The 12,755-nt window shown below is 37.9% G+C and overlaps 1 protein-coding gene across 3 annotated transcripts in view; it reads left to right on the top strand.

Annotated features, from left to right (window-relative positions):
* Positions 1–12,755, top strand: part of LOC137134054 (SH3 and PX domain-containing protein 2A-like) — a 45,847-nt gene that overhangs the window by 3,863 nt on the left and 29,229 nt on the right. For 2 of the 3 annotated variants that reach the window (XM_067518457.1, XM_067518466.1), the window contains exons 2-5: positions 1,214–1,294; positions 7,175–7,250; positions 8,169–8,245; positions 9,123–9,214. In XM_067518457.1, coding sequence (XP_067374558.1) covers positions 1,214–1,294; positions 7,175–7,250; positions 8,169–8,245; positions 9,123–9,214 — 326 coding nt within the window. Of the gene's footprint in view, positions 1–1,213; positions 1,295–7,174; positions 7,251–8,168; positions 8,246–9,122; positions 9,215–10,328; positions 10,443–12,755 lie in introns of those variants that run through there. The other variant, XM_067518475.1, reaches the window with a different exon arrangement.

Raw genomic sequence — 12,755 nt, 5'->3', positions numbered from 1 at the left:
GGGACAGTGCAGTTTACAGATTTTAAGTGCCTTTCAGCAATATAAATGCCATTCACCCTAATTTAATGCAGATGCGCCCACACAGAGTCAATAATGTGAATTCATTTGTGGTGTTTAGTTGTTTTGAACTTACTGTAAAGATATATACTTTTACATGAAATTGCTCCTGGGGGGATCATTAATGTTGGCTGCAACCATCACAATCTATTATATTTATTCTAGCTCATGATAATGTGTTGATCTCACATGGTTTTCTGTTGTATAAATTTATAACATGAACTTGGTTTGTGTGTTTTTTGGGGGGGTGTATTTTGACCTCACACCGTAGGTAAACAGCTGTTGCCTAAATTCAGAGTTTTTGGTCATACTAACTGTATTTAATTAGTAAGCTGTTGGAGAACTCATTCTGCATTGCTGCAGAGTTTCATAATGAACTATGTGCAAAAAGAAGATTGCATTTCAAACTAGTAACTTGATGCCCTTGCAGATTGTCACCATATGTGTAAATGCTGTTTTTGTAAACAATCTGTGCTATGTGCTAAGATGGAAATGCACAAGGTGCAGCTATCTGTTTCAGAATTTTTGGGTGTGCACATTGGCTCATGGGCTCTTTAATGTAGAGGCAAATAGAGATTTTCTTTTTTGGGGGGGGATAATGTCCACCAACAATGTTTTGTTGTGTAAATGAAATTCTATTTACTTTTCAGCTTCAGTATAGGCAGACATTTCCTGACTTTATTTCTGGTGAGAGATAAAAGTGCTGGAAGTTGCATAACAAGAGTATCATTTGATTCCTTAGGCAGCAGACTGACTTCACTTTTTACTTTTACATTTTAAAAGTAAAATACAAAGATATAAAATGTGACTATTTAGTAAGAACAAACCATGTGAAAACATTTTCACAGCCTCAAAGAGTCTTAGTAAAGTTGTACAATCATTAGTAAAATTCTGGCACACTTATTCTTAACTATTTGAAACACTCACATAAGAAAAGCTGCATTCAAAAACACAATTGTGATTATTAAATTACAAACTTATTAATGCTAAATCTATTGGCTTTGTCCTTTACATAGATGGCTTTCCAATGTTAGCCTGAAACAGACAGACGTAATGAGCTTTGTGTCATTACAAGTCAAGCTTAGGTGGTGCCGTGGTGTCTTTGACAAAGTGACTGTTCCTAATGGGCCTCTTTTGTTTGTGCTTCTCTTCCTAGGTCTACCTTATCAATGTCACTTACTCAGATTCCACTTCTCATGTCATCTACAGAAGATACAGCAAATTCTTCGGGCTACAGGTATGTTAAACTGGTAAAATAACAACTAATTAATTTATGTAGCATTGATTCAGTTGCTTAAAAACAATAATGCTTTAAATTGTTGTGCCTTCTTCATGTTGCCATATTTAACTCGGGTCATTTTGACCTTTTGGTCATTGGTTCCTGTTCAGTTGCTGCCAAGCAGTTTAGAAAAAGGTCTCATTTAACACTCCTGGAGCCTGCTTGAAAGTAGGGAAATGGGGGAAATCCAGTCAGCAGATGCAGGAAGAAAACACTGTATGTGCTCAGTCAGAATGCAGCAGATCATAGGGCAAAGTTATGCCTTCGAATTGTTTAGCTGCTCCAGTAACCTTCAGTAAAATGTGACTCAAGTTTACATTTTAACAGCATACACCCATAGCTTGTTTGTTATGAAGGTAACAATACATTTACGTACCCTAAGCAACAATGTGAGCACTTTAAACCTTAGACCTGATCAAACATTTGTTTCCTGTTTCATAAAGTATAAGGTTAAGGACATGTCCCACTGAGACTTGTGTCATGTCTCTGGCTATTCTCTGATAACCCCTTCAGCTAGAATGCACAATGCTGCGTGAAGGCAGCAGAGGAAACCCTTTGTTCTTTGGTCTCATGGTAGACAGGAAAAGTCCGCCATGGTCTGTCTAATGGAAACAGAACTTCTTTACTGTCTCTGTAAACTTTAGTCCATAGATCCTGCTTCTGGGGTGTGTCTGGCAGGGTCTGGCAGTGGTAATCTTTACAGAGTCTGCAGCTGTTCACACAAAACATGCTCAAACATTAATATGTGCTCATTTTGAATTATATGGCAGCAACATGTCTCAAAAAGTTAGGCCTAGGGCCTTTTTACCTCTATTTTGTGTCACAACACTCTACAAGGATTTTAGAATGGATTAGGTTGCCAATTATGCCACCTCATTAGGTGTGAGTTGTTTGTTTTTCTATCAACATTTGATATTTGGTATTATTTTAAAATTTTAACAATAAAAAATAGAGTCAAATGATTTGCGCATCATTGCATTCTCTTTTGGTTTAGATTTTATACATGTTTTTTACATTTCTTTTCTGTGAAAAGCTATTCCATCAGTTATATTTGCAGAAGGGGTTCTACAGAATGAGTTTGTAGTTTAGCTGGGACCATTCCCAGGATGCAATTAATGAAATAACGAGGAAGTTGTGGTCAAGCAAGGATTGGGGTTAATGAACCATTTAGGAGCCTTGAATTTACTGACTGACAAAAAGATGGCTTCCCTAGGAGCTTTATTTTATGGCTGCATGTCTCCTTCTGATGTCAGTAATGTTGAGCAATGACAATCTGCCTACAGTCTCATATGTGTCTTAGCTCCTTTTTGTGCTCCTCTCAAATAACATCTACAACCCCTTAAAAACTCTGCGCAGGGCTCTGTCTTTGTTGCACAGTTGCATGTTTTATATTTACTTGATGTGGCAAGAAAAAAATGCATATAACACCCTTGGCCTGACAAATTTGACCATGAGCTCATCTGATAACCATTAATTCAGAATGAAAAGCCATGTAAGGTCACAGAACAAAAAGGGCCTGTAGAGCCTTAACATCAGTCAGCACTGTAAAACCTGTCATTAAAACTGTTTTTAAACCCGTCACTAGCAACACACAGCTTTGCTGTTTGTCTTTTAAAGAGGAGGTATCCGTTTACATTGCCAAATGGATATACAGAAGTGCACTCACTGCTGATGTTTCAAATCTTTCCAGTGCCTCATTACTCTTCCTCTGGGAGGTAATTACTATAAATTTTATTATAAATTGTCAAGAGGCTATCTCCTTCTTATCGGATTTCTTCTCTCTTTGTCTTTTCTGCTGACGTAAGGGGAAGTGTGCCCTTTATAACACATGTACAGAGTTAAGCAGTTTGATTTCTTAGCTTCACTAGTGCCATGCTGAAAAGTGCTGAGCCTGAACTTTACCAAGTGTTTTTGTCTAGAGTCAAAGGGAATGTTTTTGACCAGCACATGTTTGACGTGAGCAGATTTGGTCAGTGTGTCAAATAGAGTTTACCTCTAGAGAGAAGGGAGTGAGGTCTCCCTCCTCCACACCCGTCAGCCTAAATGGACAGAGCACATGGGCCACAGCATTCCACAAGGGGATTGTGAAGTGTGCAAGCTGGCCTCTTTCTCTTTGGAACGAAAACTTCCCCAGAAAGTCGTCATTATTTTTGGGTTGGGAAATTGGTCAGGGTCAACTTTCTGTCTGCGTTCTGAATTGTGCATCCTACATCTCTGACGTAAGATGAGATTTAAGAAGTTTTTTTTTTTTTTTTTTTAAATTTGCTACTTTGCAGGCATAAGAGGTAGGACAAATTAAATGATAGATAAAACAAATTAGCTCTGCATGATGATTGTTAATGATTTTTTCATCAGAGGTAGACTAACCTAGTACATTTACTCAAGTATTGTTCCTACATGGAATTTTTAGGTGCTAATTTACTTTACCTTTAACTTTAACTCCTACAATTAAGAGGAAAACTAAGCACTTTTTAAACTTTTTACGTTTGTCAACTTTGTCATAACCCGGCTCAGAGGCCATGACAAAAATGGGAAAGAAAATGGGGATAAATCAAATCATGGGATGTGCAAGTCAGTCATACCACTAGCATACGTGTGGATGTGTGTAAACATGGTGTGGCTGCAAGTGTTGAAATGTATAAACCACAACCAAACAAAACCAAAAAATGGTAACCAGCAGAGAGAGCGAGAAAGCACACTGAAGACCAGCTCCTTTATAGTCTTTAGGACTCTTAATTCCAGTGCATCTATCTAAAGCTTCATCAGAGGGAGTGGCAATAAACAACTCTACCTCGGACATTGTTGCCATCTAAAAAACAAACAAATAAGCTAATAAGCTAAGCTATAAGCTAATATATACAAAATAAATTCCCCGCTAACTAACACACAACCCCCCACCTAGTCTTCATGCGGTTACTTGTGGTGGGTATTTATGCATTAAAGCCCGATGTTTTAGGGTAGCGACTAGGTAACAACCCACCAATAGCCACAGATGTGCTCCCAAGCAAAGCTTGGCATAACATCCACAAACACTGGCCTAGAACATTGGCTGTTTTTATAATAATCATTTGTCAAACATCAATAAACTGTAAAAATGATTATCAGAATGTCTTAGAACCCAAGATAATGTCATTAAATCCTTTTTAAAAACTACTTAAATGATTAAAATCCACAAAAAGGCCCACTAACAGAGGCCAACATTTCAATTCCAAGCTTTCTTCTCCCTTGTTAAAACCTGATGATTGAATTTAGTAGTTTTATGCTTTTGTATTAGTGTGTTCTTTTTTTGGGTGTGGTTCTTTTCTTTCTTTGGAGCAGAAAGCAGCTGTAACAAAGTAAAGTAATTTCCCTCTGGGATTAATTGAGTTGCTTGAATCTTGAATGAACTGAGTCTAGGTTATTTATCAAACTTTTCACTGGCACAAAATTTTTTTATAGTATACAACTTCACATGTAGTACACCAAAAATAAGTTTACCAAAATGTAGTATTATTATTTTTTCTGTAAACAGAATTTGATGTGGAGCTTGATTGTGGAGTTACGTTTTGTAACGAATGAACTGATCATGAACACTAAATGATGTAAACACTTTTCAGACAAACAATATTGAGTTTCCTGAAATTGATGACAGTGAAGCTTTCGTAACCAGACGCAAAACAAAATGAGATACTTTCCAAGTGAATCTAAGACTGTTTCTGACCAGGACAGATGTTGCACCATAATCTCTCTGCAGTAAACAGCTGTCAAGTAGATGCCAAAACACGACCCAGCGATGGAATCCGATTGTTTTCCCACTCAATCATTCCTCCAAACTCCCCCTGTCTGAGATTCCTGTCAGAGCAGTTTCTTTGTCTGCTGCTCAGTGCAGTGTGTCTTTGTCTCCCCCCCACATAACCCTGCTGTGAGTGCAATTAAGTTTAAATGCTTCAAATGATTATCATTACAGTGAACAGAAGCTGTTGGGGTTTCTCCTGTCTCCATAAATTACATTCAGAATGTCTCTATGTCACAATAGAGATAGACTTCAGTATTTATTGCTCTTTCTTCCTCAGTCATTTATACACAACACTGAGTATCGAGACCAGAAGGAGACAGAGAAATGTGATTACATCATGGCACCTGTTGCTACAGTGGGAACACTTGGCTGACACTGCAGCTTAATAAAATGACGTATTCTGTGCAGAGTTTAGGGCAGTAATATAGAGTATGTATAGTCTGGTCCCTCCTGAATTAAAGGTTTATGAAATGTGAGAAATGTTTTCCCTCTGAGTTCGGCTGCAGATTGTTGGACTTTCCCGTAGAAATGGCTTTCACACCTGTCAGGTGGAGCTGTGAGTTTATCCAGGCAGGTCCCCAGAGGTGATATCGTCATCACTGCTGGATGAGAAGCCTCTCTGTCACCCCAAGGCCATTTCTGAAGGTGTTGAGTGAACACTCCCATGTTAGAGGAAGTGTTCAGCCACATCCAGCTGATGAGTGTGCATGATGATTGTGCACATCAGTTTATCAGGCAAACAGTACAGTGACTAATGTACTGTTGTAAAAACTCAGATCTTTGGAAATGACAGTCTATGCTTCAGAAATGTATTATTCCCATTGCCATTCTAGTAGTCTGGTTTGCATTCATAATTGTAAGCAGGTGTGGTTAACCGGTGCTGGCCTTTAAACTCAGCCCTTCTGCTTTCCCCTTCACACACTTTACCAAAATAAACCATGTCTTGTTAGTTTTCTATATTCCAGAGGAGGGGGTAAAAGCCCTACCCATGACAGAAACATAGACGTTTTGCAAAGGCAGCAGCTGAGTGCAGTAAAGGAAGAACCACAAGAAAAGAATCCAAACCACTTCTTACTGGTGAAGTCCCACATACACCTCCTACAGGCCCAGACTGAAACTTAGCTCCAAACTTGATTCTGTTTGTCCACCTGGTACTTTTGGCTCAGTCTAGACAAAGACTCACATACTGGTCTCCTCAGAGATGAGTGTGCTTAAGCTTGATGCTCGCAGCCTTTGCTGTTTAGCAGAGCACATCTGGAACCAGGCAAGGCAGAACGGGTAAAGGCGGAGCTACATCTGGATTCAAGCTTGCTGTTACTGTGGGACACTCTCATGTGCATTAATGGTATTGCTGTGATTTATTCCAAGTGGAAACTAGAAATTCTTTACTGTGACACCAATACATACTCAAAAGATTTCCCGTGCATGCTTTTTTCCCCAGCTTTCACACATGGGTCTGATGCACACATACAGTTTATGAGAAGACAATTACTGAAACAATTACACATTACTACAATTAAGGAAGTAGTTGCTTGCTGTCTCAAAAAAAAATGATGGAGCCTGTTAAGTCTGTTCTCTCTGTACAGCTGCTTACTGTTTTTCTTAATAGAACAATCCTGTAAATGGACCGAGGTATTAGGTGGTAACATCAAAGTGTCAATTATCTCCTAATAGTTTTTAAGCTCCCAGGTGGAGCTTTCTTGGATATTTATTTTCAAATAAGTGTGGGTGATGTAACCTTGTCTGCTGCCCTAGAGATCAAAGTGAAACTGTTTGGAGCTTCATGACACAGTAGCATTTCTGATGAGATGTAATTACACCCTGTGTTGAACTCTTGAACCGCAAAAAGTAGGTTGACTGTTGCTGGAGAGATTGTATTTTTCTCATCTCAGATTCCTCCAGGAATAAAAACAGTTTAGCCATCAATCAAATAGAAGATACATTTTTAAAATTTGTCTTTACATGTATCTTTTTATGGCAATCACGAGGGCACAATTATGAGTTTTGGTGCACAGTTTGTGTTGTTATTGCTTCTTCAATTGTTTTCTCTTTTAATTTTGCAGATGCGAATCCTTGATAAATTCCCAATTGAAGGAGGACAAAAGGACCCCAAAAAAAGAATTATTCCTTTTTTGCCAGGTGAAAACACTCTTGTATGAATTTTAAATTGAAATAATAGTAATCAAAAAGAGAACAAGAGAGGCCTTTATATATTTTCATGCACAAATGATTTTTGTTAGAGCGCCTACATACTCGATAGTGTGGCCTACTACCTTGCATTGTCTTGTTAACTGCCGAATTCCACCCATTTCAAATCAATTTGTGCTCTGCCATGTCAGTAGGAGTCTAGCAGAGTGGGATTTGTCCAAACTGTTGGCCACTCATTGTGGCCAGAGCAGAGGAGAGCAGTGAAGACATCTTTTGTTTACAAGATGTACTGCTTTGGTCTAGTGAGTGTTATTTTGACCTGTCAGTGAGCTCAACATAGGGTGAACTGGATTCCCAGCACTATTTCACTGTTTAGTATGTTTTATTGTGTTTAGAAACCGATTGGCTTAAATGCAGATATCATGTTTCATACTAAAATATAAAAATGTGCTCAATGATGACAATAAAACCTCTATATCAATTTAGTGTGTGTGTGTGTTTATATTACATAAAATATACACTGCTTTATTATTGTCATATAAAATGGAGAGAAACACACTCTGGCAGGACTTCACACTGACAACATATAAATTCTGCTATTTGGTAGAGAAAATAAGATAGTTTGATAGATGATAGATGATAAGATAGATGTTTTTAGTGTGAACATTATCCATCATGAGCAGCTGAATGGGTTTGTCCTTTTTCATGATAGATTTTTTTTCTGTCCAAATATACACTTCTTGATGCAAACACATACTGTACATACTTTAGACATACAGTAAGGGAGAATGTTACATAAAGGTAAACACAGATATACAAACAAAAGAAAAAAACTTAAAATAATCTATGGTTTCATAACAAAATGTTGTCGTCAGTATATAGAACTTATGTGTATATTTATTTTCTTAGGTAAAGTGCTGTTTCGCCGAAGTCACATCAGAGATGTAGCTGTCAAAAGACTCAAGCACCTGGATAATTACTGCAAAGTAAGACAATACTGTATGTCTCAAATGTCCTTAAAATTCTCATGACCTCACAATTCTGGTTATTTCAGCTTTTTTAGGACAATACAACTGATCTTATAGGACAATAAATTTTGAATACTCACTTTTCTTTTATGTGTTGGTTTGAAAAGTACTTTTATCTGTGTCATTACCCTACTCCCTAAGCATTATCCACAGTATTTCCATGTATTTGTCTCCCCCCACCAGCCTCAACAGGAAAGCAACTGGTCTATCTGCACTGGTCATTTCCTGTCACCAATGTAAATAGGCAGCCTATGAAGGAAATGATGGAAATGGGGGCACACAGGGGTAAAACAGAGTAAAGAATAGGAATGAATCAGCAGGCTTTAGGAGAATCAGTGAGTACAGACTGCTACCTGACCCTCTAATATTCATTAGGTCAGATAGCAGAGTGGGGGGGCAAGTGTGTTGCCAAGTGTGGCAGAAGTTTTTTATTAGATGAACTGAAAAAGATTTGCTGTGAGGAGAAGAAGCTCAAATACAACAAAAATAGTTTTGTTTTTAAAATTTTGTTTATGAAAAAGTTTTTAAGTGGACTGAAGAATCTCATTTTGAACATCTAAGGAGCGGAGACAGGCGGTTGTTGCACTATATCACCTCTCTGTGTTTTCTATTGTTTTATATCTTACTCCGGGCCCAGAACCTTCTTCCTTCCCTTTCACACACTGCATCTCCACCGAGACGTCTCATTTGTACAATGACTGTACGGTGATTAAGTGTTGGGTACTGATTATTCATTGCGATTCCAACTAAACTACAGCGCTTTTAAAATTTCTATAATTGTTTAAATGTGATTTTGTTGCAACTGGTAGCTCTCTGTCTCCCTTTTCTCCCACAGGCTTTGATGAAGCTCCCCTCCCACATTTCCCAAAGTGAGGAGGTCCTCAAATTTTTTGAGACCAAGTCAGAGGACCTCAACCCTCCCACGGAGTGAGTAACTATCACTGTGTACTTTAGAAATCATGAGCTATCAATGAGCATCATTGTAATCGTTGTTATTCAAACTGCTAGATACTAAATATTGCCCTCTGGTGGGTTGCAAACACAGGCTACAGCAGCAGACTGTGTCTCTGTGTGGTTCAGCAGCTTGGACAGATGCCTTTCACCCGTGGTGACCTGTCTTGATCCAGAGGCTTTGCTATGTCTCAGAGATGTTTGATTGATGGTGGTTGAGAGACACTATGTTTTATTAATAATGATTTCTGGGAGGTGACACCTGATCCCTGAACAAATCCATAAGGAACAGTGGTGTCATGAGAGTGGGGCTGTGTTTGAGTCTCATAGCAGATCACGATCTGGTCATTTGTTATAATCAGTTCAAAGTCAGAGTGGGAGTAATTACAGACTTGCTGCTAAATTCCTTACTGTTTAAATTATCTTGTATTGAAGTCTGTTATTGTATTTTCCTCACAATATATTACTTTACACTAATATATTCCTTTAAACTGTTCTTTATACCATAAATGCTCCAAAATACCTCAGGCGAAAAATGTGGTAGAGTGACTTTGAGTGGTCTCCCCTACCACCAGACCCACCACTTCTAACCCCCAGTACCCTGACATGCTAATCCTACTTCAAAGTGAGATCCTCCTCCAGTCTTGGACACAGTCCAGCACAGCTTAAATTGAGGCCAAGTGCTCAATTCACTGCTGGGTGATCTGGACATATTACAATGTGTGATATACAGGGAAGAAACACTTATTGCTACTTTTAACTTTTTAAAATGGGTATGGGTTTATAGCTAAGTTTTATTCTGCTGAATTGAAAAGCTGTACTTTGACAATTTGAGTAAAGGAAGAATTGATTTAGATTAGATTAAATGTCACTGTCATTACACGCATTGAATTACAATGCATTGAAATTTATTTTTTGGGAATTGGGAGTATAATGTGAGTAAACATCTATCCAATCACTTTAACATGTCTCTGTTATAATAAGTACCACTCTCACAATTTTTCCCACAAGAAAAACGGTTGAGCTCAGGCTCCAGCGGTGAGGCGGTTTTGTAAAACTTTCATCTGCTACTGTCATCTAGTGGTCAATAGATGTTACTACACATGTTTTGAGAGTAAAAACAATGGATGTGTTGCTGCTCCATCACAAGAGGGCGCCATGCAGTCAGCTTGAACATGAAAGGCATCTCATTGGCTTTGGTGACGTGAGTGATTTTATTTATCTATGTGTGTGTACGCGCATATATATATATATATATATATATATATATATATATATGCGCGTACACACACACACATATATATATATATATATATGCGCGTACACACATGAGGGATTTGTTGTTTATTGTAATAGCATAAGCAGACATCCACAAAGTGTGAGCGAAACAGCCATTAGCGTGACTTTATTTATTTAGTCCCACTCCTACACTAATGCATCACTGTTAGTCTTCAGAATTAGGCAGATTTTGTGTCATTTGTGACGTCAAGGTGATGTTGTTTATAGTTTGCTTAGATAAATACTTGCCATCAGTGCCAAGTTTTTGCTTGTTTATAGGATGTTTTTGTACTGCTCAATGTGACTTTGCTTTGTATTATATACAGTACTTAGAGCAGTAATAAGTATGCTACACTTCATTACTCCCCCATGGGGAAATCTTTCCTCTCTATTTCTTCAATCCTTACATGGCTATTTAGGGACAATGTGCAGCCACAGTGCAGCATCTGGACACTATCTTCAACTCATACACCCAGATCTGGGTCAAGGGCAATCAAAGGAGTGTTAATAATTCCAATAAACATATGCATAAATACATCATCCTAATTTTAAATACATTTAGTTTGAATATGGCCAAATCAACTATAGCAGCTCATTTTAATTTGTTAATTTCATTACATTAATATGTTAATGGGCTTCTTGGCTTATACATTGCTTCTTAGTAGCATTTGTACTTTTAAGAGTTGGTTGTTTTAATTGTATTGTAGTCTAACAGACATACAGGCGCTAAATCTAGACCCAATGAGGAGTATACAAAAAATTAAACACTTGACCCACAGAGGAAAACTTACCTTTTCTGAAAAAGCTGAAAATATCACAAAACCAGATATTGGGCCTCGCACATGAGCATTTTTGTAGTCTTATTATAAACCTCTTATTTTTTTAAAATGAGATTTTATTGTACCAAGTATTGGCCAACCTTTTTCAACATTCAGCTTCTTTATCGTTACAACTAAAATGGCCTGCTCCACTCCATTTGTAGGCAAGTTATATATAAATGGCACCAAGGGGTAAAGAGAATTACACACTTCAGGCTAGTCTCAATATTGTAAATGTGTAAACAGAACATGATTGATCTAATTACACAGTTATGCATTTTAAATTACTCTGTTTCTAAGTGCTAGTTGTTTGTATGTAGTCGTTTTATGTTGAAAACCATTTGTCACCATGTTTTAGCTACAAGTGAAGGTATTGGTGGTTGATACTTGGTCAAACTAACATCGTTTTTGTGTGCCATCATTGTGTAATCATGGCCATGCTTTACTGGAAATTTGGACCACTATGCTCTAGTTTACTGTGATTATGTTATTGTTTTTTTGAAAATTTAAATAAGAAACAACATTAAGTTTCTTAAGGTGTTACACACATAAGACTGCTACTGCACTTCATGTCTGTGCAAATCAGACAGCTCCGAAATAATAATGATTTCCTGTTCAATGACATTGACCTATTGAGCCTTGAACTGGATGTGTATACGGCAGAGTTTGGTCTGAGGACAGGCAGCAGAGTCTGTAATGTATACATAGAGCAGGGCAAACACTCCAGTCCTGTGGCTTGGCTAAGAAATGTGACGAAAGAACTAATATCTCACACATTCCACTTGTAATAGCCCCACCCACAAGGATTGAGCTGCAGTTATGTGCAAACAGATGGTTATTCTCAACTTGGGCTAAGGCTGGACTCTCATGGGCTTGGATTTTTAATGATATGTCCATGTCCCACGCAGTCTTTCTGCATGTGTTTGCACATGCGTAGTATGTGCATACCATAACTGTATGCTCTGTTGTTAGCTGTAGGATCTGTTTGGACATATTCTTATTCACCTTCCATTCCTCTTTTCTGTTATAGTTTGCTGGTTATAGGAACCCATGAATAGCCAGAGTTGTGTGTTTAGTCCTCCCCTGGGAAGAATATTATTCCAGCTCTGTGCAATGGATCACAAGCAAGCAGGGCAGGTCAAGCATCTACTTCATCCTCATCATTTCTCCCCAATCCTCAATAGTGCTTCCCTTTGTTTTTTTTCTCCACCCAACCAGATTTTGCCACAAAAAACCTCCCAAAAAACTTACATCTTGCAATACTTGAATATATCAGTTACAATCAATTAATTTTACACATCGTCTCAATGTAAACCATCACTAATTTGATATTCATCCCCAAGCTTATGCTACATAACCTAAAGAATTGCTTCCCCCACTCACTTTTTTGTTTTCATTTTAAAACCTGTAAGATATTTGGC

Source organism: Channa argus, chromosome 1 (assembly GCF_033026475.1).
Source record: "Channa argus isolate prfri chromosome 1, Channa argus male v1.0, whole genome shotgun sequence".
NCBI classification, from domain to species: domain Eukaryota; kingdom Metazoa; phylum Chordata; class Actinopteri; order Anabantiformes; family Channidae; genus Channa; species Channa argus.
Note: the sequence above shows the minus strand (reverse complement) of the source record. Positions and strands in the feature narration are given on the sequence as shown.